A 26,018-nucleotide genomic window follows, 5' to 3' on the forward strand; every position below is an offset into this window, starting at 1 on the left:
TGTCCTTGGCCTCGGACACCATGTCCTTGGCCTTGGCCTTGGCCTCGGACACCAAGTCCTTGGCCTTGGCCTTGGCCTCGGACATGAGGTCCTCGACTACAACACTGATTTACCGTGACCGGCGCGGCAGACAGCTGAAGCACGATCGCGACAGAGACAGCACAGGGCAGTTTTGTGCTGATCTATTAGAAAGCTTAAAAGTGACGTGAGTATATTTCTATTTAATTAAATAATTAGGTGGCTGGCATTTTCTTCGGAAGGGGTGGGTCTCAAATATACTTGGGGGGTCATACAATTTTTAGACCAAAAATAGGGGGTTATAATTTTTTAACACCCAAAATAGGGGTTTGTAGAATTATTAAGGGCTGGCGACTAAAAATTTTCACGCGCTGCGTGCGCATTATTTAACTTCACAATCAAAATGTGCATACAATCTATAGCTATATAATGCAAATTTTTATGCACTTCACGCATCTTCATCGCTCTTAGCCTTTGGCGCACTCCGCTTTAGTTCCGGCAATGAATGATTTGTCTTGAGTGCGTGTAGGTGGAAGGGGGTGGGGGTGGGGTTGGTCATAAAAATTTTTGACCCAAGATAAGGGGGGTGTTAAAAAGCTTTGGCCACGATAGGGGGGTCATAAAAAATTGACTCTGGTCACTGACATATTTGGGACCCCCCTTCTGAAGAAAATGCCAGCCCCTTATACTAGGAGCTTTACATGAATTGAATCCTACAGTCTGAGGGCCGATGACACACATTCGATGGGTGTACATGTAAGGTGCTTGCATGGAAGGTCATTAGTTCAAATCATCCTCCACTGACCTCCAGACCGGCGCTCCAGAAGACATGCAAATGCATTTGCATGTCTTCTGGAGCATGTCTGGAGGATGAGTGAACTGATGACCTTCCGTGCAATAATTAGGGACTGTGCAATAATTATGAGCCGGGGAGGGTAAAATTTCCGAACGGTTCGCCAAAAATTGCTTGCCCCACCCTCTCTCAACCTGCCAAAAATTATTTGCCCCCCCCCCTTGCGCATGGCCGCATGCCAAATTTTTGGGATCCTAATTTACAAGATACATGTTGCGAGCGCAGCAAGCAGGAATATTTGCGTATTTAAGTATTTCCGTACTGTTTTCCTAAGCCTTTTTAGAGCGTTTTATTTAAAAGGCGCCACATGAATGTGTGCCAAAAATTCCTAGCACCCCCAATTTTACCCTCCAGGGCTCATAATTATTGCACAGCCCCTTATATGTACCGCAGGGTGGTGAATGGGGGGGCAAAGTTTTTTAGTAGGCCAAAGGGAGGTTTGATTTTAAAATAGGTGACGAAAAAATAAAACCCTGTTCTATGGGGCTGACCTACTGAGATTTTTTCATTTTTTTGAAACAATTTAAGTTTACAAATGAATGCCACTGAGTAAACCAAATGTTGGGAGGGTAATTTTTAAAGTTTGACTAGCTATAAAAATGTACCTACAGTCCACCTGATCTGCAACCAGTATGTGACCAGTCACAGTGTATCATTTTCAATTTACCAAAAAAATTGTTTGATTTTAAACAATAAAAATATTTTATTCTTTTTCCTTTAAAATTTACAGGTTGAGGTGGTAAGCGAGTGGTTGACCAAGCCTGGGAAACTTACAGAAGCCACCTGGGAGTCAGCAATATGAGGTTCCACATTCTGCATTATTAGTCTGATGTACACTGGTGTGGCAACAAGCATTCCACAAACAACTTTTAATTTAACACATTCCAATTTAGAAACTAAATTTATGCAGTGAACTGTGGCAACAAATGAATAAGGATTGATATTATGAAGCTGTGTTAGACTGGATAGACAGAAGCTGAGAATCATGTTTATTCAGTGATTCTCAAATCTCCAATGAGTGCACCACTATGAACTCCTTAAATTACACCATAGTACCACTTTCAGTGCACCTTAATAGCATGTAATTGGTACAAAATTCACAGCAAAATCATCTGGCCATTCTTACATCCGTTCACAGCTCAACTTATTGTCAGAAAAATGCAAGTATTTTCATACCCTATGAAATACTTCCACTAACTCATTGTGTGGCAATAGATGGCCTTGAGGTCTACATGAAATGTGTAATTTCCACCTCTTGATGAGAGATGAATGACTATAATCTGACTTATAAATGACCATGGTATATAAAAATACATTTTATTCAACCTCTTTTCATGGTATCTGAAGATTTACTTTTCATACACTATTGAAAGAAACTATAATTATATTTGATAACACAAGCACTGGTAATACTGTTGGTAATTACAAATGGCATTTAATAACAATCATGACTTTGTATTTCATGACTTTGTATGTGTAACAATGGAAAGAAAGAATAATAATTACAAGCATAATTATTTTAGTTTGTTTGAATTTGCTTCAGTGTTAATACCTGGGGAACTACTCAGAATAAATGTGTTGTCATCATCGAGCAACAATCTGCAGGAAAGGGTACTCTTTTCATGCATCATCGTGGTCTGCAATTTAATATACAATCCTACAAACCTTTGGGACAAAAATATTTTTGCAGGCAAAAATAAAAATCATGAAAGATCATGGGTTTTATTTTTGCCTGCAAAAATGTTTTTGTCCCGTAGGCTGTAAATGTTTGAAACTGTGAATACAAGAAACTGCAAGTTGAAGGGGTTGGAATAAGCGATAGCCCGATAGCCATGCCTACCAAATTTTCCATTGGGCTATTGGGTTTTATCTCCATGTGGCCCGTCGGGCTATTTAAAAACATTTAATTAATTTATTTAGTTATTTATTTTTTCGGTTTTGGAGTGTCCCTGGACCCTAGAGCTAAGGCCTTAAAACATTGTTTGATTGGCGTAACCCGAGCGACCCTAAACTTAAACACCCTAAAAAAATAATAATAAAAAAACCTTTTTTTTAAAGTTCCAAGGCCTTTATCATACGCAATTTACAGCTTAAAAAGCGGGTGCAAAAACGAAAAAAAAAAAAAGGGAAAAAATGCTGACCGACCTACCCTAATTTTTCAAATGTCAATCAAACAATTTTTAGGCCTAAATGCTAGGATCATTCATGGTTGATATTTAAAAAGAAGAAGAAAAAATAATAGGCCCTAGTGTTTTTAATATGCAAATAGTTATATATAATGTGTTCATGTCATATTCTATTAATGATTTCAAAATGGATACAAATGCATTTTGAAATCATTAATAGAGTATCTCATGAACACATCAATTATAGCTTTGCAAAAACACTGGGGCCTTATTTTCTTATCTTTTGTTTTAAATGTCAATGAAGACTGATCCTAGCATTTAGCTCTAGTACAGGGACACTCCAAAACCAAAACAATAAAAACAAAAAAAACACTTAAATACAGAACTGTACTCTCTGAACTTTAATTATTGTTCCAAGTTTGGTTCCTGAACCAAACCGTTGATTTTCAAAATTAAAAAGTAAGTGACAGATGCTTTACCACGTAACAACATACACCTTTTTTTTTTTTTTGTAGCAAAATTAATTACGGTACTCAAAAATTAAATTTTCTGACTGCAGTTCTTTCAGAGGCCCTGTATTAAATCAAATTCCTGTGTCATAATCTTTGACTGTTATACATGTGTACATTGTTTATGTAATTTTTAGAGTAATACTGGAGCCCTTTTAGTTTTGTTCTCCATGAACACAATCATTTTGTGTTCTGTGTTTCTGCACAATTCATTTTCATACAGGCCAAACAAGTGTTTTTGTCTGATTTTTCTCAATTGCTGAATGCTGTAACTTTACATCTAATTGCTATTTGAGAAGTATGTGACAAATCAGTAGGCTACATAATCCACTGAATAATCAGCAATAATAGTTCTGTCTGTTGATTCAAAAATCGGTTGTTCGCTATTTATGTCCAAGGTGGCCATCACAAGGTCCAATTTCCAAATCATCATGCATGCTCCTGTATATGTAAGACAATAATAACAATTAAACATAATATATTAAATGGGTCTGATAAATGTCTGCATGGAGATTTATTCACCAATAAAGTGAGTGCTGAGACGTCTCATGCATGTTTACGTATCATTGAATCAGTGACATTATGGGGATTTAGTATTTTTTCTTTCAAATCAAAAGCAAATAAAAAGAGCCATTTTAGTGTGCTGCCATAGATTATGTTTTTCACATTTTCAAGCCTTTCTGTGATTGTTTAGGTTATGTAGCCTCTTCCAGTATTTTAGTTGCTTGTCTTATCTAGGCTTATTTATATTCCACCATTCTTAATTAATTTCACCAATATACTCTATGGTGTTTTGCTGTTGGCATGATTCTAAAGGAAAAAATGAGTTGACATTAAGCATGTTTCTACTTACAAAGTAACAGGTCATTGTCTGTCAGAAACCCAAGATCGTGTTGCATCAAGCCATCTCCATTACTGTTGTTCATCAAATGTCAACTGCAAACCAAATACACAAATTAATGATTTAATAAATGGCATTTTTTTCTCACAAATGATGTTTTCATCATAAAATAAGCATATCCCCATTTACCAATTCCTCATGTTTGCTAAAAATTGTGCCCTGAGCTGGCGCTCTAATTGGATATGGTATATTAACCGGCACTCAACTTGAGCTAGCTAAACCTGATTTATCTCTAGGCCTCAACCGACATGGCAGAACTGTCTACCGATTGGATATCGATGTAAATAATATCGGCCAATATCTGATCCGATCAGATATCAGTTAAAAATTCTTTTTTTTAATTCAATTTAAAAAATTTTTCCAAAGTTTCCAGCAACTTTGAAAAACCACTGGACCTATTCGGAGGTGCTAAGATCAGCCAAAATTAATTTGAAAAAAAAATTGGAAACAATTACGATTTTCCATGCATTTATAATAATTATGTAATAGATGAAGAGCTAAGAGGTAAACATTTGTTGATAGTTTGCATATTGGATAACAAACTGTAATCTTTGCGTAATTTTGTTCCCAATTTTTTTCTTCAAATTAACTGTGCTAGCACCTCAGAATAGGTCCAGTGGTTCTTCAAAGTTGCAGAAAACTTTGCAAACAAAAATAATTGGAAATTTTTTTTGAACTGATATCCGATCAAATACCGATATCGAAAATATCTGGCCGACGGCACGATATCCCATTTAATGATCGGTTGATCCTATTTATCTCCAAACAAAAATGATACTGAGATATTATTTTAACTAATTTTGAGTTAGATTCAGAATGCCAAAATCGGGGACTTCACATGTGAAAAAAAATCCCCACCATACTCCCATGGGACCAGGATTTGTACCATTCGAGAATCGAGACAGTAACGTTTGCTTACTACTTACTTGAGTACTCTAGCTTCAAATTTGCACACAATAGTTTTACATGTACAGCTTTGTACGCTCGATGCTCGAGTCCATTTGCTATCATTATTTCAGTGGATCTGCCGATCAGCATTGACATGTAATATTTCTGCTGATTTTGATGCAAGTTAAAATTTGATTGAGTCAACTGTGTATTTTAAGGAAATGCTGCCTGTCTAATATTTAATTGAAGTGCAAACTGCAATTTTAGCAACATTTTTGATACGATCTCCAGCAGTGATCGGCTTTGTTTACTTACAGCTTCCCTAGCCATTGATTTCTAAGTACTAGATTTTGATAGCTCAGGACTCGTCTTTAAATAGTGTGAAGCTATCTGTGACAAATTCGAAGCTAGACTTCTCGTACAAGCGTTCATGTGTATTGTGTAATTACACACACAATCAAACGTTTATAAATTAACACTGTATGAAGGCCGCAGTCACCTCACACTTCATCCCGAACCTGGTGCACTGCTGCCTTGCAATGGTGCTATAAGTATAATATATGTTGCACTTGCAGTAAATCAAAGTTTGATGAGCAGCGTCACGCACCGTGATGTTGTAAAGTCTGAGCTAACAATGTGTTATGTACAGCACAAAGTTAATTTGTAAATTTCCACTGACTCCACATCAGCAGATCACCTCTGCAGACAACAATCAGACAAGTGTGTTCCAACGGTAATAACAACTGACTGACTGAGCTGAGCTGAGTAAATTTTGTGATGTACACTCTCGTCAAAGGTTTACTCATGTACTCCAAACGCCATGCCATCAGACAGAATCAGTATGTAGAGTATCATGCATGCATGCAATGGCTAGTATTATAATATATTTATAATATTCCAGTGTAATAGTATGTATGCCATGTACAAATGATGTAAACATTGTAATGTACAGGAGGATGTATGCAGAGATTGCAGGGATTTTAGACTGGACTCAATGGACCTGGCCTGTCGAGCTGTATCAATAAAATCAACAGAAATCAGTTCGTTAAGTACTTACTTTCTCGTCTTGAGATTTTCTTTCATGAAAAGGTGCTCAAAATTACCAAATAGATGTTGAAAATTCGGTCAATTTTCAATCAAATCTGCTCGCGTTGACAGATCGTGCTACGGTGCTGCGGCGAACGAAATCAATCAGCTGTTCAAAGGTCAGATCAAATTGATCAGGTCAACAGTCACTTCCGGCACCCGAAATACGGGGCACCAATCAGAAGAGTCGTTATATGTGCTCTTTTGCAGACTGTTTGTTAGGAGGATCGACGAGTGTCAGACCGACGCAAACTGGCTGTGTAGGAGACTATTCTGGAGCGTGTGTGAAGGATGATTTGAACTAATGACCTTCCGTGCAAGCACCCTATAGGATTTTCTCTGGTGACGTGATCATCAGTCATTGATGGCCTACATCTTTTTCTTCCATTTCGCCCAATTTTTCCGAACTTTGATGACTTTTTTCTCAGAGTTGGCAGTCTTTGGCACTGAAACGAGTTAGCTAGTTACGATTATACACATATAAACTATTAAATTAAACAGGTTTTATGTACCGGACTCAACCGGAACATTGTGCATTATTTAAGAACATTTTTCATCTATTTTTCATCGAAAAAGTCACCAAAATCTTACCTTATTTGCTAAAGATGAAACTCAGCAAAAAAACGGCCGATTTTGATTACCTTTTCGATGTTTTATAGGACATTTTCTACACAACACGATCAAGAAAACAGTTTGACTGTAGATCCCAAAACAAAGCTACTATACATGTTCAGAGCTGATATTCAGTGAAATTCCATAATCTTACTTCTGGGTAGCGTTTGTTTGTTCGTGGATGGGTTTGTTATAAATTTTTTCCAGTAATGATTTTGCCAAGCATCGATCGCGGTAAATGGATCATACATGAAAGTAAGTACCATTGATAGCTTTTCTTTTCATGCGTCAATAGATAAGCGGATTAAAACTTGGCCGATCGAAGTCGTTGTGGTTCCTTCTCATCTCTTTCTTCCATGGTTCAACGAAGCACGGTGATTCCGATGTCAATTACGAAAGCCCCGCCCCAGTTTCAATTCAAATATGGTAGCACAAAGCTATGCCGCGGGATGTGACGCAAGATCGGATGGGACACTTGTCAACAACTGAGAGGTATTGAGCTCAAGTGGCACGCGTCTGATAGACCCATGGTACGCGCAATAATAAAAGGCAACCACTCGACTCGGACTTAGGCCTATTGTCCATATTGCGTACATTATCGCGTGCGGTTTGCAAATGTTTGCACATTATTTAGCTAGGGAAGCCTTTTCAAATATCCCCGCGCTGCCAAGCTGCGTTGATTGGTCGGATACAATATCGTTGTTTAGTCGCTTACACAAACGTTAATGTAGTGAAAACATGGACGTGGTATATAGAAAGATTGCGTGACTCCAAATCCGTAAAAGTGAACTTCCAGCAGTTTGTGGGAGCTGGAAGTCAAATTGCCTACAGACTGGGAGGGTCCGTGTATTGGGTTGATTTTTAATGCTATGTAATCTACATTACCAGTCGTTCTCCACGGACCCGAGGGAGGGTCTAGTTGCGACCTGCATCATCTTCCGTGAACACGCGCGAGCCCACTTACGGCTTGCATCATTTACGATCTGCATCATTTTCTCGCAATGCGTGCGAAAACGGCTATCTTCTGAAAATAGCATTGCGGGCCTAATAAAACAACAGAAAATATTTCACAAATTTAGAAGACATCTGTTAGGAAAGTTAGTTTTTGATGTTTTTTGTTTGTTTTTGTTTGTTTTTTCCGCTATCTACTCAAGATAGTATTTTTTTATGTAAAATACAAAGAAAGTAAGTAAGAACGATTGACAATATTTTGTTATCTACTGATGATACCATTTGGAACCGTATGAAATAATTTTTTTTTAAATCATAAAAGTCAGAAATTTTATTTGGTATATTTTTTTTACTACATGTTTGTTGTTTGTTTGCTTGCTTGGTTGTTATCTACTCAAGGTAGAATTTACGGTGTGATTTGCAAATCATTATAGGCCCTTTAAAAAAGGAAATCATAAGACTTAGCATGAGACGAGTCAGAAAGATTATTTTGTATATTCTTTTTAATATTTCATGTTTGTTTGTCTGTCTTTTTGTTTGTTTTTTATCTACTCAAGATACCATTTACGGTGCAATTTGCAAATCACCCGTTGCGACATGCATCATCTTCTGTGAACACGCTTGCGCCCACTTACGGGTTGCATCATTTACGATCTGCATCATTTTCTCGCAACGCGTGCGAAAACGGCTATCTTCTGAAAATAGCATTGCGGGCCTAATAAAACAACAGAAAATATTTCAAAAATTTAGAAAACATCTGTTAGGAAAGTTTGTTTTTGAATAAAACAACACAGAAAATATTTCAAAAATTTAGAAAACGTCTGTTAGGAAAGTTTGTTTTGATGTTTTTTGTTTGTTTGTTTATTTGTTTGCTTGTTAGTCTGTCTGTTTGTTTTTTTGTTTATCTACTCAAGATACTATTTACGGTGTAATGTGCAAATCACCCGTTACGACGGGCATTGCGGGCCTAATAAAACAACATAAAATATTTCACAAATTTTGTCAACTGTTCTTACTTTCTTTCTTTGTATTTTATATAAAAAATACTTTCTTGAGTAGATAGCGAAAAAAAACAAACAAAAACAAACAAAAAACATCAAAAACAAACCTTCCTTACAGATGTTTTTCTAAATTTGTGATATATTTTCTGTTGTTTTATTAGGCCCGCAATGCTATCTTCAGAAGATAGCCGTTTGCGCACGCGTTGCGAGAAAATGATGCAGATCGTAAATGATGCAAGCCGTAAGTGGGCTCGCACGTCTTCACAGAAGATGATGCATGTCGTAACGGGTGATTTGCAAATTGCACCGTAAATGGTATCTTGAGTAGATAAAAAACATACAAACAAACAAACAGACAAACAAACATGAAATATAAAAAAATATACCAAATGATCTTTCTGACTCGTCTCATGCTAAGTCTTAGGATTTCCTTCTTTTTTACACATGGGGATTCCAAATTTGTATTATCCAAAACAACATTTGAAAGTATTTGCCTACGGAAAAAATATTTATCGACGGAAACGTTTACAATATGATCACAAAGTTGACCAAAACTTTGCTGCACAGTAGTTTCGTTTTGTTTACCGCCTTTGCATTCAAATGTACAGGAAGACCACCTGCTATGTAGAAGGTCACTTACTAACTACAAGCTGTTATAGCAGCGCGGAGGTGGTCACGTGTGTATTTATAAATACGTATTTATAAATATAGGCGAAGCATACTGATTGTACATTCTAATGTAGACTCTCCTTGTTCCGGATGTCCTTGCAAATATAAATTACCCGCTTATTTACACCTGGAATATTAAAATATTTTAACTGGAATACTGTGAAAATGCAGAAAATAAGATTTTTGTTGTTGAAAATTATTGCCTTTTTACCTGTTGTGCTCTAATGAAATGTAGGCCTATTTAAAAAAAAAAAAAAAAAAATACACGAATCAGCTCCGGGAAACATTTAACATGAAATCTTGATGTAGATGATGCATGTGTTTAATGTTGAGAATAATTGTGTCGATTGTAGATTTCGTACTCGCAGGTCATTTTGTGTTCATTGAAATTTGGTGAATATGAAAGCTTACTTTCAAATCGAGGACGATCTGTTTATAAAATACATGTGCATACATAATAAAATATGTGCATTATGTTGTTGGTTTGTTTGTAACACATACCATTTATATAATTTTGTACCAGGCACGTGTCTTTACGGTAAGGGGCTGTGCAATATACTTATGAGCAATAAATATGAGCCCGGCGGGTAAAATGTCCAAAAGGGTGCCCAAAATTGTTCCTTCTCGACCTGCTCTAAAATCCTTGCCCCCCCCCCCACCTTTCGCACACGCCAAATTTAAATTTCTTAGGTTGCCAATCTGCAAATTGTAAATAGTTTAGATATAACATTAATAGTGTGCGCAGTGTTCGCATTATTTTTTTACCTTGGGTGCACTTTTGCACCCCATTTTCATCTTTTTAGGAAGCTCAAAGACTTTACATGTAAAGGGTCAAAATGAAGCAACAGGGAATTTGTTTTCGTCTTTAACCCCTACCAAAACCAGGAAGAAAATAGTTCTCCCCCCAATTGTACGAATGTACTCTCCTCATAATTATTGCACAGCCCCTGATTGTTGATAATCTATAGTCGCTAATCATGGTTATATACAATGTAGTTTTTAGGTATATCTGTTGAACCATAGATTTTGGTTGAACATACCAGGGAAGTTCAATTGTTGCACTTCCCTGAACATACTGAACAAAATAGCTAGAAACATCACATATATATACCTATATGGCTGCTGCAGTATTTAAAGCTATTGAGACCATCATGGGAATGAAGATTATACCGCTTCTACTTATCATCTACTCAAGCTGTGCAGTAACGAATGCAGGTTAGTGTTTAGGCCTAATAAGTTGCTTTAAATTCAACCTATATTTTACCCTTTTTCGTTTACTGCAAAGGTTGTCATTATGAACAAGACTATGGCCTAACTATGCATCTCAAATTGTTGTGTCATATAAACCTATAAATGTAAGTGATACACAAGCCATACGTATATCGGCTTTCTCCTCTCCCTCCCCCCTCTCTCTCTCCACTTGTATGCACACCCCCACCCACACCCATAAAACACACCACATGCACGAAAAGTACACTTTCCTGGCAACGAATATCCTTACAAAAATATCGTTATAGGCCTACGCCTAAAATCATGGATGGTAAAATATAATATATTCATACAGGCACGTGCATAGCACACACAATAGGCCTACAGACCTAACCCAACCACATCCCACACACCCCTACGTGCGATTGCCGTCAACGTGGACGCTGTATAGGACTATGCAAACGTGGACGTACGAATCCGTATTCAATCGACATACCGAGGACGTATTTTTTGTGTATATTTGAGGTTATGGAATTTAACCTGCGGACGTTATCTCTTACATAACGACAGAGGACGTAGACCTATTTCGCAAATACGAATTGCGGGTGGTCGTTTGCAGACCTCCACTAACAGAGCGAGGACGGTCCCCCATTGCCGAGTGGTCCGCGGTTGGAATGCCCGGGTTGGAATGTGGGGTGTGCGTGTGTGTCATATGAAGGCGATTGCACACGCAAACAAACAAGCGCACCCATCAGTGGTGTACATTATACATAATAAAATACATTATTTTATTGGTTTGTTTCAGAACTCTTCGGTACTTATCACCATAATTTCACTAAATTAAAGAAAAATTCAACACTTGCAATCAGAATTATTTTTTATTTAGGAAGACTTTTTTTTAACAATGTGTGCCTTAGTGTTCCAATAATCATGATAATGATAATTATTACGTCTATAAAACGTTTCTTGAACACATCACGTTCTAAAATGGTTTTTGAGCATTTTTGGTATTGAAAACAATGTTGTTGTTTTTTAATTGAATTTTAGCTTCGACCGAGTACTGGAAACAGAAAGGTCGAGCGGAGATAGACAAGGCTTTATCGGATCAACAATACAACACCAATCGGGCAAAGAATGTGATCATGTTCATCGGTGACGGGCTTGATTTACCTACCATTACAGCTTCAAGAATATTGAAAGGTCAGCTGAAAGGAAATCCTGGAGAGGAAGATCAGCTCAGTTTTGAAACATTTCCTCATGTTGGATTTTCTAAGGTAGGCCTACAATAAAGTTTGTTGCAATTGTGTTAATAGATTCCCAACGATTTCGGGTTTGGGGAAATTGGACTCAGAAATTGGGAACTTGTAATTTATAATGATTGTGTCTTGTAAATGTCTTGTAACCTATACAGGTTACTCCCAAATCCACGGGAAACAAATGATATAAGTAAAAGTTCAACAATATATATGTAAGTCAAGCTTAATGGTTAAAAAAAAGGACCAGTAACTATCAACAATAACACATAATATGATAGAATATTAATTGGTAACCCATGGTCTGGCAAAACGAACTTGTGAACCAGAAACCCCTAAACCCCTATAGTACTCTGTACTGCGAGGTATTTTTACACTCTTTATTAATAGGAGATCGCTCGGTTTTTTCGCGGCTCGTAAATGCATAGAGTTTAGATTTGATTTTAAAAGTTTTACATGAAATATTTGTGACCATTGGAGGATTTTAAGTTGCTGAAGGCATCAGTGAAGTAAGCCCCCTCCACGTACAGAATAAAAACCCCCGTACAACGTAATTGGAGTCTTGTTGCCAGAGACATCCAACTCCAAATATAAATCTATTAAACTTCTTGGCTAGGTCTTTATATCTATACTGCTGTCTTGAAGCAATTCATTGTTCGACAGGTCATTCCAGGTATTTACCACTCTGTTGGAGAAGGAGTGCTCTCTAAGCCTAAAGTCTTGAGTGCTGTTTCATGATTTTAAGACTATGTCCTCTGGTCACCGAAGTGTGGCTTGTCATTTCAAACAGGGCTTCTTTGGCTACATCATTAATCCCATACATGCATGATCTTGTATTAGTCTGGATCAGGTCACCTCTCAAGCGTCTGTAAGCCAGTGTAGGGAGTCTCAATTCTCTTAACATTTCTTCGCAAGAGTCAACGAGTCATCAACAAAATGAAAATGTCTTAAACCAAATCAAGTTGGTTATAAAAGAGAATTTATTCCTGTCTAATATTAGCTTAGCTTAACTTGCAATGAAATTATGCCTTATCTTGATGTACTGACCATGTGCAGTTATTTTAGGTGATAGTCGAATAGATACACTCATAGAAATGACTTGTTCGCCTTGTTGGCGTAATTCAAAAGGAGTAAGTTTGGACAACTCAAAAATAGTGTAAAAGTTGCCAAAGCAAAATTCATTTTAGTTATCCGAACTTAAAAAATGCTGAAAAAGCTCAAAACGTTCCGTCAACTAATCAACTTTGTTGGTATTACTTAAAAAGTTGATGTAAGTCGTTGCGTCAACTTTTTAAGTAATGCCAACTTCTGAATTCAAGTTCAGGGAACTTAGAAAAATAAACAAGGTTCAAAGAACCAATTAGTTGAGTTATTGTTACTCAACATGTAAGTTGATGTAACTCGTTCATATTAAGTTACTGATACTTATTGTTTTGAGTTATCCCAATTTGGTACTTTGTTACTTAATTCACGTAATTGGATCATTTTCTGCACAATTAGCAGTATTCAAATATTTATTTTTGTAATCAGTGCAAAATTTTGTATACTATAGCACACCTCTAGAAAATTATGCTAACCTAGGCTAGTTTCATTTTCTGAGTTGTAACAACTCAATAAAGTAAGTGCAAATGAGTGCGACCAACATAATGATATCGAGTCAGCGTTACTCAAAATTGTACGCGTTGGCATTACTCGGAAAGTTGACGCAACGACTTACATCAACTTACTGAGTAATGCCAACGAACAATTTCTATGAGTGTATACCTTTTGTTCTATTCCCTTTAAAGTTGCGTATGACTAAAATTTTCTTGTTTTAAGTTAATTGATACCGTACCTAACATGTTGAGATGTCAAAAATGATAGGTGCCCAGTGGGTACGATTGAGCAATAAAAGAAATATGATGTCAAAGGTTATACAGAGGTCAAAACAGTCTAAGGTTATTTGCAAAAAGAACGCACAAAATGTGTCCGATTTTGATCAAAATCTCAAAATGCTTGTCTTGTTATAATAATTCATAAAAAGAATAGTATACAAATATATACTGCCATGAGAGGTTCTGGTTAAAACTATGGGCCCGAGGTGAGATCAATAGTACTATTTTCCTGAAAGGAAAATAGTATTAATTGATCTCAACTTCGAATAAAGGCAGTATATATTATTTTGTTTTATATACTTCATTAATATGTTCTTTGTTCATTGATTGGTTAAAAGAAAATTATTTGACGTTTTGACTCTCCAGCTTCTATCCTGAGTGAACAGCACGACCTATATTTTGCCCTACAAAAAATCGACTAGGCTAAAATCGGGCTAACCAATTACAGCAGCGCGAAATCACGCTCTGGCAGTTTCACGTGCGTGAACTGTTTCGTCGCATCAAATGCGCGCACGCGGAAGGCATGGTCAAAAGTACTATTTACGGCTTAATAGAGGTAATATTTACGGCTCATCCGGGACATTGCAAATACTATTTACGGCTTAGAGGTACTATTTACGGATAGGAGTACTGATGGTAGAACTATTTTTGGTCATGTGATCCACTTTTAACCAATCAATGAACAAGAATATATTAATGAAGTATATAATATAAAAATTATATACTGTAATTGGTTAGCCCGATTTTAGCCTATTCGATTTTTTTTTTGAAGGGCAAAATATAGGTTGTGCTGAAATTGGTCGTGCTGTTCACTCAGGATATAAGCTAGAGAGTCAAAACGTCAAATAATTTTCTTTTAACCAATCAATGAACAAAGAACATATTAATGAAGTATATAAAACAAATATACACTGCCTTTATTCGAAGTTCTGGTTAAAACTATGGTCCCTCGTTGAGATCAACTAATACTATTTTCCATCGGGGCTGCGCCCCTCAGGAAAATAGTACTATTGATCTCACCTCGGGCCCATAGTTTTAACCAGAACCTCTCATGGCAGTATATATTTGTATACTATATACTTCATCAATATATTCTTGTTCATTGATTGGTTAAAAGTGGATCACATGACCAAAAATAGTTTTACCATCAGTACTCCTATCCGTAAATAGTACCTCTAAGCCGTAAATAGTATTTTCAATGTCCCGGATGAGCCGTAAATAGTACCTCCAAGCCGTAAATAGTACTTTTGACCATGCCTTCCGCGTGCGCGCATTCGATGCGACGGAACAGTTCGCGCACGCGAAACTGCCATAGCGTGATTTCTCGCTGCTGTAATTGGTTAGCCCGCTTTTAGCCTATTCGATTTTTTTGAAGGGCAAAATATAGGTTGTGCTTAAATTGGTCGTGCTGTTCACTCAGGTTAGAAGCTGGAGAGTCAAAACGTCAAATAATTTTCTTTTAACCAATCAATGAACAAAGAACATATTAATGAAGTATATAAAACAAATATATACTGCCTTTATTCGAAGTTCTGGTTAAAACTATGGTCCCTCGTTGAGATCAATTAATACTATTTTCCTTCGGGGCTGCGTCCTCAGGAAAATAGTACTATTGATCTCACCTCGGGCCCATAGTTTTAACCAGAACCTCTCATGGCAGTATATATTTGTATACTATGTGCGACATTTCGTTACCTAACTCTTTTGGTGTTACCATGGTAACGAAACATTGTAGGTGGTGCAAACTATTTATTTTAAAATTATTATAGCAAGCCAAAATATTTTAGGCCATTTCCATCAAATTTTGGTAACTTTTCTGTGTTTTACCCATATAGAGCCTAAATTCCAATCTTTGACCTTTTCGTCAGACTGATTGGACGTAGGTAGGTCAAACTATATATTTTCCAAATTCTTGTGACCTGGGAAATATTTTGGAAGAGGTTTGAGTTTTGACCACTGTGTAAACTTTGACCCTGAATTTCTCGAAATGTTCAAGGGTGACCACTGGGTACCGTTATATTCTTATTCAATATAGGCTACCTGGGCCTCAGAAGTCAATATCAAAGCAAAACATGTTAGTAATACCCAACTTTACGCTCATAAGCAAGTTCTATCACTATGAATGATGACCCCGATGATGACTTGGGCCTGTGCAGGTGATGTTACTTTTTGTATATACCATTTTTGTTCACGGAGTGAACATTTCCCCCACTTGAACCCATATCTCATATGCACAGTTTATCCCTAACATACACTATGTCTTGAATAGCTATTGTTGCCCATCAACCTTGTGATTAAGAGACTAGGAAATAATTCCCAATGTCGCATACCCAGGTTTGTATCCCTTTATCTAATCCTGCCCCACATGACAAGGACTTTTAGCACATCTTATCTTGTATTGAGACAATGGCAGCCAGGGCTATTTTTTTGCCTTTTTTTCTAAGCATGTTTACTATTGGATTGAGCCATCACATGATTATAATAGGCTTTACGGATTGGTGGGTAAGGTCAATGCTATTGTTTATTTTGTGATAAGGCTGAGCATATTACTGCATATATGAAAAATACACTGCATATTTTGATACAGGCGATTTACTCAATTTATACTTCCAACTGACGATATTTAGTTCCTGTTATCTACCCAGTAATGTTTGCTTATCTTAATTGGAACCCTTCTAATTATTGTGCCAAGGTTATTATCTGCATGGTATAATTAAATTTCAATAGGCCTATAGTGATATTGATTTGGAAGTTTGTATCTGCTGGAGAGTTATATAAGCCAGGGTCAGGATGTAGGTATCATTATGCCTCAAATCACTAATTTATTGTAAGATCAGTGCAGAGTAGGTTAGATATAAAAATGGAAAGTTAGAACAAATTACTATACACCTGATCCGTGAACTGTGTCTTTTTGAAAGACTCTTCTTGTTAGTTTAGGGCCCTACTTAAACCTAAAGTTTTTTGTAACAGTGCAATTTTACTGTTACAGACATACTGTGTTGATAGGCAGGTAGTAGATTCATCAGCGGCTGCCAACGCCTTGTTTTTCGGAGTCAAAACCAAATCCGGAACGCTTGGTGTGTCTGACACCGTTACCCAATCAGTTTGTAGCACCACAGAAGAGAACAAACTCGGAAGTAATATAATGGAGGAATCAATAATGGCAGGTATAGTGTGTACTTAGTTCACCACGTAAACTTGTATGGCTCAAAATTCGGACCGCTCGCCATTAACAGATGGACAGATAGTATCAGTTTGTGAATGAGGACATCGTATAAGTTCCTTGTACTAGTGTGTACTGGTGTGGAGGATGTGTTTCTATGTGAGTGTGGGGGTGTGGGGTGGGTAGAGGTTGGGGTGTATTTGGGTATGTGGGTGAGTGTGTATATAAACATGCATGACAATGTCTTTTACGCTATAACATGTTTAAATATGATATCTGCATTCTTAGCTTAATGACGCTTCACCTTTTTATGTGACCGATGTGACCCAATGCTACTTAAAGGCCTATTCAGTGATTTGCTCATCCGGAGGATCGTAAAAATCATCAAAATTCTTATTTTGGCACCTTTGTTAGGGTCACATAGATGTGTTAACATAGCCTGCTAGTGTTAAGACATTTTGCATGAATCTACTTAAGGGATCTGGAATGAGCGTTTTGAGCGTTTCGACAGTATTTTTTGGGGGACATGAGAGCACATCAGACATCGAATTGCATTCTAAATACGAATAGAAGAATGTCTTTCTGATATCAAATAATTTTCATTTTTTGAAATTCACGATATGATACAAATTTTCTGACAAATTATTAAAATTTGATATTTTTCACATTTTTGATATATAACAGTCCTCGAAGTAAATTTTTATAAATCTAATGATATATTCTTAAAGTGTATGTAGCTGGGAGGAAAAGTCGACGATCAATTGAAAATTTTGACCTTTCATATTGAAAATATGGATTTTTTTCCTCAAAAGACCTAATTTTTCATCAGATTTACAGAGTTAACTTCGAGTACTGTTAAATATCAAAAATATAAATTTTTAATCATTTGCCATAAAATGTGTATTACATTGCGAATCTCAAAAATCAAAATTATTTGATATCAGAAGGACATTCTTCGTATTCAGAATGCAATTCGATATGTCTGATGTGCTCTAATGTCCCACAATAAATACTGTCCAAACGTTCATACCCCAGCCCTTAAGCAGAGAAATTAGCTACATGTTTTTGAATAGGCCTTCAACTTCAAAATTATTTGATATCAGAAGGACATTCCTCGTATTCAGAATGCAATTCGATAAATCTGGTGTACTCTCAGCTCCCACAAAAATACTGTGCAACGTTAATTAATATCCGATTCCTTAAATTACAGATATTTCATAGAATGAAGTACCTTTCTCCCACCCTTTATTCTGCATAGACGGTCAATACAAACACTTCCGACTGCAATCGGAGGTCCTGGGTTCAAATATCTCTAAATTCAACAAACTGATTGCTCGTTCAAACTTTTGTCTTTCCATTGATAAATAACGAAATACCGTATGTTAGTAAATATTGTTTTTTACCAGGAAAATCTGCTGGAATTGTGACGACGTCTCGTATAACGCATGCTACCCCCGCTGCCTTGTATGCTCATCTTGCGTCTCGTCGATGGGAGGATGATACCGACATCCCCTTACAGCAGAGATCTGAGGGCTGTATTGACATAGCACGTCAACTTGTTCAGGAAACTGCAGATGTAAAGGTATGACACCTCCATGCAGTTTTACAGCAATGTGCATCCCGTGGTGTGCAACTTCCTTTTGACTTGTTTCGTAACAAAATTGAAAAATTGATTTAATTTTGGCGTATTTTACCATTTTACCAGCAAGCCACCACTGCAGATGAATACCTAAGTGGAAGAAGGGCCCAACATTTTTTTTGAGATATTAACAGAAAACTTAACATTTGGAAAAGTTTTAGAGACAGACTGTTTTCATATGTAGTACCGGTACATGAACATACATTATATATAACATGCATGTGAAATGATATGTCTCAATGGCAACGGTACAGCATACGTCCATGGGTATCCAGGTACTAATAGTAGATAAAACTCATTTACGTGTAAAATGGTGAAGTTGAGCCGTTCTTCCAATTAGGTATTCAATTATGAATGCGAATTGTATTTATTCTGACAGGGCTAAAGATAAAGTAGCTTAAAGTGTGACAATTGCGCATATACTTGCTGAAAAAATAGTGTGCAGAATTATTTTTTTCGGCCCCAAAAAGGACGTTTTAACTTTTGCAACTTCTTCTCAAATAAGTCAGGTTTTATCTTTTTCATGTTCTAAAATATATAGGTCATATTAGGAGGTGGTCGACAACACTTCTATCCTAATGATATCTCTGATCCGGAATATTCTAGCCGAAATGGAAACAGAGAAGATGGTCGAAACCTAATAGAAGAGTGGTTGGCGTCACATGATAACGATTCTACAGCCCGATATGTGTGGGACAAAAAAGGATTCGATGCCATTGATCCAGCAGAGGTTGACTTCCTTTTAGGTATACGAGCGTTGGTTTATTATTTGATTATTATTTGGACCGAACTGAAATTAAAACAGTGATACATTCCCAGGCTATTAAATCTTAGCTTGGTACCCATGCGGATGCAATGCAATGCAATGCAATGCAATGCAATGCAATGCAATGCAATGCAATGTAATGTAATGCAATGCAATGCATTGAAATGAACAGATGAAATGAAATGAAATGAAATGAAATGAAATGAAAATGCAGTGCAGTGCAATGCAATGCAATGCAATGAAAAATGAAATGAAAGTTGACTACAAAATAATGTCTTTCCTTAAGAAATCACAAATAAAGTATGAAATGAAATGAAAGTTGTCCACAAAATAATCTCTTTTCTTAAGAAATCACAAATAAATAAAACTTTATATATGTAATCTTCTCTTGCAGGCTTATTTGAACCCAGCCACATGAAGTATGAAACAGAACGTGAAGATGACGAAGCAGGAGAACCATCACTTGAGGAGATGGTTGAGAAAGCATTACAGATGTTGCAGGAGAACCAAAACGGATATTTTCTGATGGCTGAAGGTATATAAGATTTAACATATGTAAACATAAACAACACAGTGAAGTGTTATATTCCATGCAAGACATTCTGCTTTTTTGCCGATTATAGTTTTTTCCGAAGCGATAACTTAGTTTATCAAGAAAAACTATTGGTTATCAAGTGAAAAAACTCTGTCTTTGAAAACAAGTTTCAATCTAATAAACTTGGGTTATCTGCCATAAACACATTAGTTTTTCGATGTAAAATTGAGCATTCTGTTTTTCGGTTGAAAAACACAGTTAATCATCATCAAATACGCCATATAATATTTTCGAAAACTAAGTTCATCTAAAACCATAAGTTTTCGGAAAAAAAATTAATGTCGGTCGAACAATTAAAGCTTTCTAATTATTGAGCAAGCGGTTGCAGGTGAATTCGAGTTAATGCAGGGCGATGCGAGCAATATGCGGTAACAGCTCCAGTGGAAACAAATCGGGTGAACAGTGGTGAAGGTGAATGCGAAGTGACGCGACTTACATGCGAGTGAACCTCACTGTCAAGGCGTCAACCATCTTTGAGGTTGTTTATACGCGGTATTATATAGTTCGGGTGAAGATTTGGCGGGTGACACGGGTGACACAGGAAGATACAACAATCAGCAGAAGCATTCAAACGGGCATTCAATCTCTGACGGCCATGAAAAATATTTTCTGGACTTCGCCTTTTCCACTATACATGAAAACACTAATTGAATTGTATTGTATTCCTCATGAACATTATACAAACATAAGTCATATGAATTCATTAATGTGTCGAACTATGACCAAAATGTTAATAACATTAATTCGATTGTATCTTTTCAGGAGGCCGGATAGATAACGCCCACCATGCAAACAATGCTTATAAAGCACTTACTGACACGTTGGCATTTGAACGAGCAATACAGAAGGCATTGGATATGGTGAATATCAAAGATACACTCCTCATCGTCACCTCTGACCACGCCCAGGCAATGAGCTTTGTGGGAGCCAACACCGGGATAGGAAATCCTATATTTGGTAAACTATATTATTGAAAACAAATATGGTTTTTAATACGTCTAACCTGTTTTAAGATTCAAACATGCAATCTGTGTTATTTGTAAATTAAAAGAAAAAATGAAAAAGTATAACAAACTGCCCTAAAATTAGTTCTTGTCCGAGCAACTCGTTAATTTGCACATATGTTAATTAACGAATTTGCTAGGAAAGAAAGAAATCGAAAGAAAGAAAGAAATCGAAAGAAAGAAAGAAATCGAAAGAAAGATAGAAAGAAATCGGAAGAAAAAAATCTAGAGAAAAAAATGAATGAATGAATGAATTTGTTGACTCTTGGTTGACTCTTGTAATCTTCGTGAGTTCTTCAAGACATTAACCTGTACCAAATCATGTTGAATTGTTGATGGAATTTCAACTTATCATCTAACAATCTAGTTATATTTGTGTGACACAGGCCTTAATGATAATGAGGTTGACGATGAAGGGATACCTTGGTCTACTCTTCAATACACCGGGGGACCAGGAGGAGCTATAGAAAGGGACACCTTCCGAGCAACTGACAGCAGAAGAGATCTGACCAATGTTGACACCGGTTTGTACACATAACTGTTTTATCTACACACTCTAAACATAAATATCACAAAGCTTCCCATGAAACAGTTAACACTAGCCTAGTCACAGAGCAAAGTGGTTTTCAAGGGTTTTCAATTGGGGGGTTACGAGAGCGTAAGTCCAAGAAATTGTCTAATACAGAGAGGGTGGGGCTTTTAGTTCATAGAATATCCGGAAGGCTTCAGTATTATATATATAGGAGTCGAAAGGTTTATTTGGCTTGGATAAAGTGTCCATGAAATAGCAACGTTAGAAAGTTGCACTGGAAGAGGTGGTCAGAAGAAACAGACATTGAAAGAAGACAGAAGTATTGCAAAGATTGTGAGACTGAAAATCAATCTCCGGGAAATCTTCAAGTGCAATAATAAGGTCATGTGACTATCGAAAAACATTTTTAACGACTTTAATCAGGACACTACGACCATGCTCATGACGTGATTAAAATCATTTGTGTGGTACTCACGTGACCTAATATGTTAATGGCGAAATAAACTAAACTATTGCAGTTGAAGATTTTCTTTCAGTCTTTTCAGGGAAAAGGTTGTGTGAAAAATACTCAATAATTAATGGGGCTCTTTCAAGGATAATTTAGAACAAAATGGGTCTTTCGGGGCTATTGTATTAAATGTCATCATTCATTACCCAACTTGTTTCTTTTCTTTTTTAGCTGATCCAGATTTTGTGCAACCCGCACTTTTTTCCCGCCGGATATCCCCTCACCATGGGGAGGACGTTCCGATATATGCTATTGGTCCTTTGGCTCATATGGTACACAGCACTCACGAACAAAGCTACATTGCTCATGTGATGCGTTACGCAGCATGTATAGGAGACTATGAAAATGACTGTTCTCGTCAAGCTCCACGTAGAAAATTAAGAAAACAAGACTAGGATGAATAGTTGAACAGCCCTGAAAATAAACAGACATAATTTGTACCGGAACCATTTGTTGCAAATTAATTTGTTAAAAGATCACATTATCTAAGTTGTTCGTAGGAAATCATCATCATAATGAATTGTAATTTTGAACGTATTGCAAAAGATAATCATATTGACAATGCTCCTTGCATTAGAACATATTTTTTTCCTTCAGAATTGTAGTCGAAATATCATAATGTTACTGATAATTATTAATATTAAATGGTCCCTTGGGTTTGATATTATTTATACTGATGATTTCTTTCACACTGTCTTGGTTAATGGTAAAGCTCTCCCTATATCTCATGGAGGCACTGAGATAACAGCTTTTCTCACCATCCCTATAAAAGAAGTGTTTTCCTGTATATATTTCATAAATAGATCAACAGGTGTATAAAGATATATAAAAATATATAATAATAATAATAAGATATAAATGATCTGTGTTAAAGTGTTGGTATATATTTTTGTATCCGGCCGTATATGATGTCTCCGGCAATCACAACATTATGCCTTACATGACAGAAAATTAATTATCAAGCACGAATCACGTGATTTATATGAAACAAACTCATATTGACCATAAAAACGAATTAATACAGCCGTCTCTCAACACGCGATATTCAAAATTCCCGGGCGCCGAAATTGTCCAGTGCAATGACGTCCCAGTAACACAATGAAGGCTGACCACAATTGAGCACAAGTAATATTGCATTAGATAATTTCGGCGGGGGAATTTTGAATATCGTGTGTTGAGAGCCGGATGATCAAATGAGGTGTCAAAATGCGCAGAACTAAAATCTGCTTCAATGCATTTTACATGATACAATAGCCCGTTTTTGAATAATGGCCATTATTTAAAGAGGATAATTACTTTTTTAAAGATGTTTATATTCGAAACGCTAGCTTCGGGCGACATCACAGTATATGCTGAAAGATGCAAGTATGAGTACAACATCATCCAAGTGTATAAGATTCAAGATTTATTTATTTGATATTCATCTTACAATAAGATATGATCAAACAACGGATACAAATAAGTAATAGTAAACAATAGTTAAACTACAACAAAATTACTAAATATCATGTATAGTACGTTTATCAAAATATGAGTTTACTGAATAACTATAAGTATAAAGATATCTCTATAGACTGTCAAAGTCATAGATGCTTGTAAAATTATCAAGCAATCTTATCCGCAAGTCATTGTAAAAAGAACACTTCATATTATTATTTGTTCGGATTTTGATAACCCTGGATAACCAAAAGCCTCTATTGAAGCTTATTTCCATTGGGGTCCATTTGAACACCGGGGCGGGATGGGAACAGTCAGGGGTTAACGCCCTACTCTTTTCGAAACTGGCTGCGAAATACATGTACAGGTATGTCTCTCTGCACACGGGACCGACGGCTTAACGTCCCCTCCGAAGGACGGAGTACTTTCATGATTCATTTACCCAATTCTAAATGAACCATGGGGAGAGCGGAAGTCTGAATTTAATCTACAGATGTTGCCAATTAATTTCAGACTTTTTTTTCCAAGTAAATATCCCAGCAAATCGCCACCGCCGGGAATTGAACCCGGGACCTCATGCACTAAAAAGGCAAGTACCCTAACCATTGCGCCACGCTCTCCCGTCCGTTCATAACAAAGTGGAACTCATCTTCAACATCTTTACTATCACATAACTTAAAAACAGGCTTAACCCTAACCCGCCTGAATACTACAAAATACTACTTGATATATGCGCTGTTCGTGCATGCATCCCACGTGGTGTGATGACGCAATCGCCCTAAGCGATATAGGCACGGTTTCGCTGGCCAGCGAAGCCCAAGACCCGTGGCAAAGTGTCGCCGACCGAGTGATTGGCATGCGAGGGGTCTCGGGCTCGAATCCCACCCAGAGCAAACAACTTCTTTCCTTCTCTCTTTATTCTTTCCTTCTTTCCCTTCCCGTCGCCAAAAAGCCCCTAGGCAGTTAGGGTTAATATTAAAATGACGACCATTTTCAAGCATTAGCTGATGTGCACTAATTGTTAATTTACAAAATGAGACACGAGAGGAGCGCACACCGTCATCGTCCCTATAGACGAATCCAAATTCACACATTCCTATACCTTAATGGCTGCCAAAGTTGGGTCCCCGTCGGCTTAATCTCACATAAAATGTGAAATAATGCGGCCTTGGAGGGTATTTTAAACTGCATTCTATCACTCGTGTTACACGTAGACAAAAGAATGATGGCAGTTTACAACACAAAAGAATCTAACATCGATTTTTAAGCGGCTTTAATCCACCCAATTGGGCAGTCACTACACCAGTGTGGCGCATGCGGGGACCCGTCATGGCCGACCAAATCCTGACCATGACTTGGCTCTTTGGATTCGTCTATATCTTCGTGTCAAAAATTGCCGTGATAGTACGATGAATCCTCACGTTTTTCAACAGCTACGCATGGTGATTTCGTACAATGTGAGATTTTGAGAGTCTGCCACACTGTTTCTATTCTATGTTTTACGATTTTCGCATGATCAGTATATGGCTGGCCGTAACCGCCACAACGTGGAGCTGCTACGCGTAGCTTACTTTTCGCTTCGCGGAGCTAAAATCATATTGTTGAATGTTGTTGACTTTAAAATAATCATGATGCAGTCATGTCTACAGTAGAATTCACCACGACCTTTGAAGGACTTAAACCCCATTAAAATCTATTAAACCAAGATAACACTCAATGAAAACAGCTCAACTATGTTACATCAGATCTTCTCTGGTTAAATACACACTGCACGTGTGTCTGTTTTACCTGAGCAATGAGCAATGAGCTGGTATTATAGTTTCAGTTGGGTGAATGATTATAAAGCGAACGAAAGGTAACAATACTGTGTGGGCTTTTGTTTACGAAATGAGACAATAGTCTGCTTATTGTTAACCAGCGTTCTTGAAAATGAGAAGCATAATGGGTTGCAGACTTAACACGGTTTAGAAATAATTTCTTCATATATTTTGGTGTTATCTGTCGTTTACATATCCTTCCTAAAACACAAAAGTACCAATATTTCCAAACACCTAAATTAGCTAAAAATTTAGGACATGTTACAAAACTATATTTTCTAGAATTTCAGAGAATACTTTAAATATTGGCCGGTTATTTTTTACACAGTGACGTCAACTAGGCAATGGCCTATACTTCTAACATACACTATTTGTAGAGGTCACGCGTCAATGGTGAGCGCACTGAGTATTGTGTATAGGAAAACGGACAGTAACTAGTACAGTATGTATGGCCTACTACATGTAGTATATAAAGTAAATCCGAACTGGTTTGCTGAAGGTCGAATTCCGCAAGTTGTACAAATTAGCTCCCGGCGATACACTGCAGATCGCAGAATTGTGTGCATGGTTTACCACCACTCTGCCTCGCTATATAGTTATGATTATA

General features: G+C 36.9%; 1 protein-coding gene and 1 long non-coding RNA gene across 2 annotated transcripts; one reads left to right on the forward strand and one right to left on the reverse strand.

Annotated features, from left to right (window-relative positions):
* Positions 1 to 2,281: 2,281 nt before the first annotated feature.
* LOC140155930 (uncharacterized) lies at positions 2,282 to 6,629 on the reverse strand. The gene is made up of 3 exons (XR_011859443.1): positions 6,353 to 6,629; positions 4,360 to 4,442; positions 2,282 to 3,947 (listed from the first exon to the last, which is right to left on the reverse strand). It is a non-coding gene; the product is annotated as an uncharacterized lncRNA (long non-coding RNA).
* Positions 6,630 to 10,652: 4,023 nt separating this feature from the next.
* On the forward strand, positions 10,653 to 25,040 carry LOC140155931 (alkaline phosphatase-like). Its single transcript, XM_072178949.1, has 9 exons — positions 10,653 to 10,829; positions 11,871 to 12,097; positions 16,940 to 17,117; positions 18,520 to 18,695; positions 19,294 to 19,498; positions 19,913 to 20,053; positions 20,876 to 21,070; positions 21,504 to 21,641; positions 22,329 to 25,040. The coding sequence occupies exons 1-9, from the start codon at positions 10,730 to 10,732 to the stop codon at positions 22,550 to 22,552; spliced, it is 1,584 nt and encodes a 527-aa protein (XP_072035050.1). The 5' UTR covers positions 10,653 to 10,729; the 3' UTR covers positions 22,553 to 25,040.
* Positions 25,041 to 26,018: the final 978 nt, after the last annotated feature.

Source organism: Amphiura filiformis, chromosome 6, assembly GCF_039555335.1.
Source record: "Amphiura filiformis chromosome 6, Afil_fr2py, whole genome shotgun sequence".
Taxonomy (NCBI): Eukaryota; Metazoa; Echinodermata; class Ophiuroidea; order Amphilepidida; family Amphiuridae; genus Amphiura; species Amphiura filiformis.

Coding starts and splice junctions, on each gene's coding strand:
- LOC140155931 (XM_072178949.1), top strand. CDS start 10,730: ATGGCTGCTGCAGTATTTAAAGCTATTGAGACCATCATGGGAATGAAG. Junction 18,696..19,293: donor AGGAAACTGCAGATGTAAAG/GTATGACACCTC, acceptor TAAAATATATAG/GTCATATTAGGAGGTGGTCG. Junction 20,054..20,875: donor ATATTTTCTGATGGCTGAAG/GTATATAAGATT, acceptor GTATCTTTTCAG/GAGGCCGGATAGATAACGCC.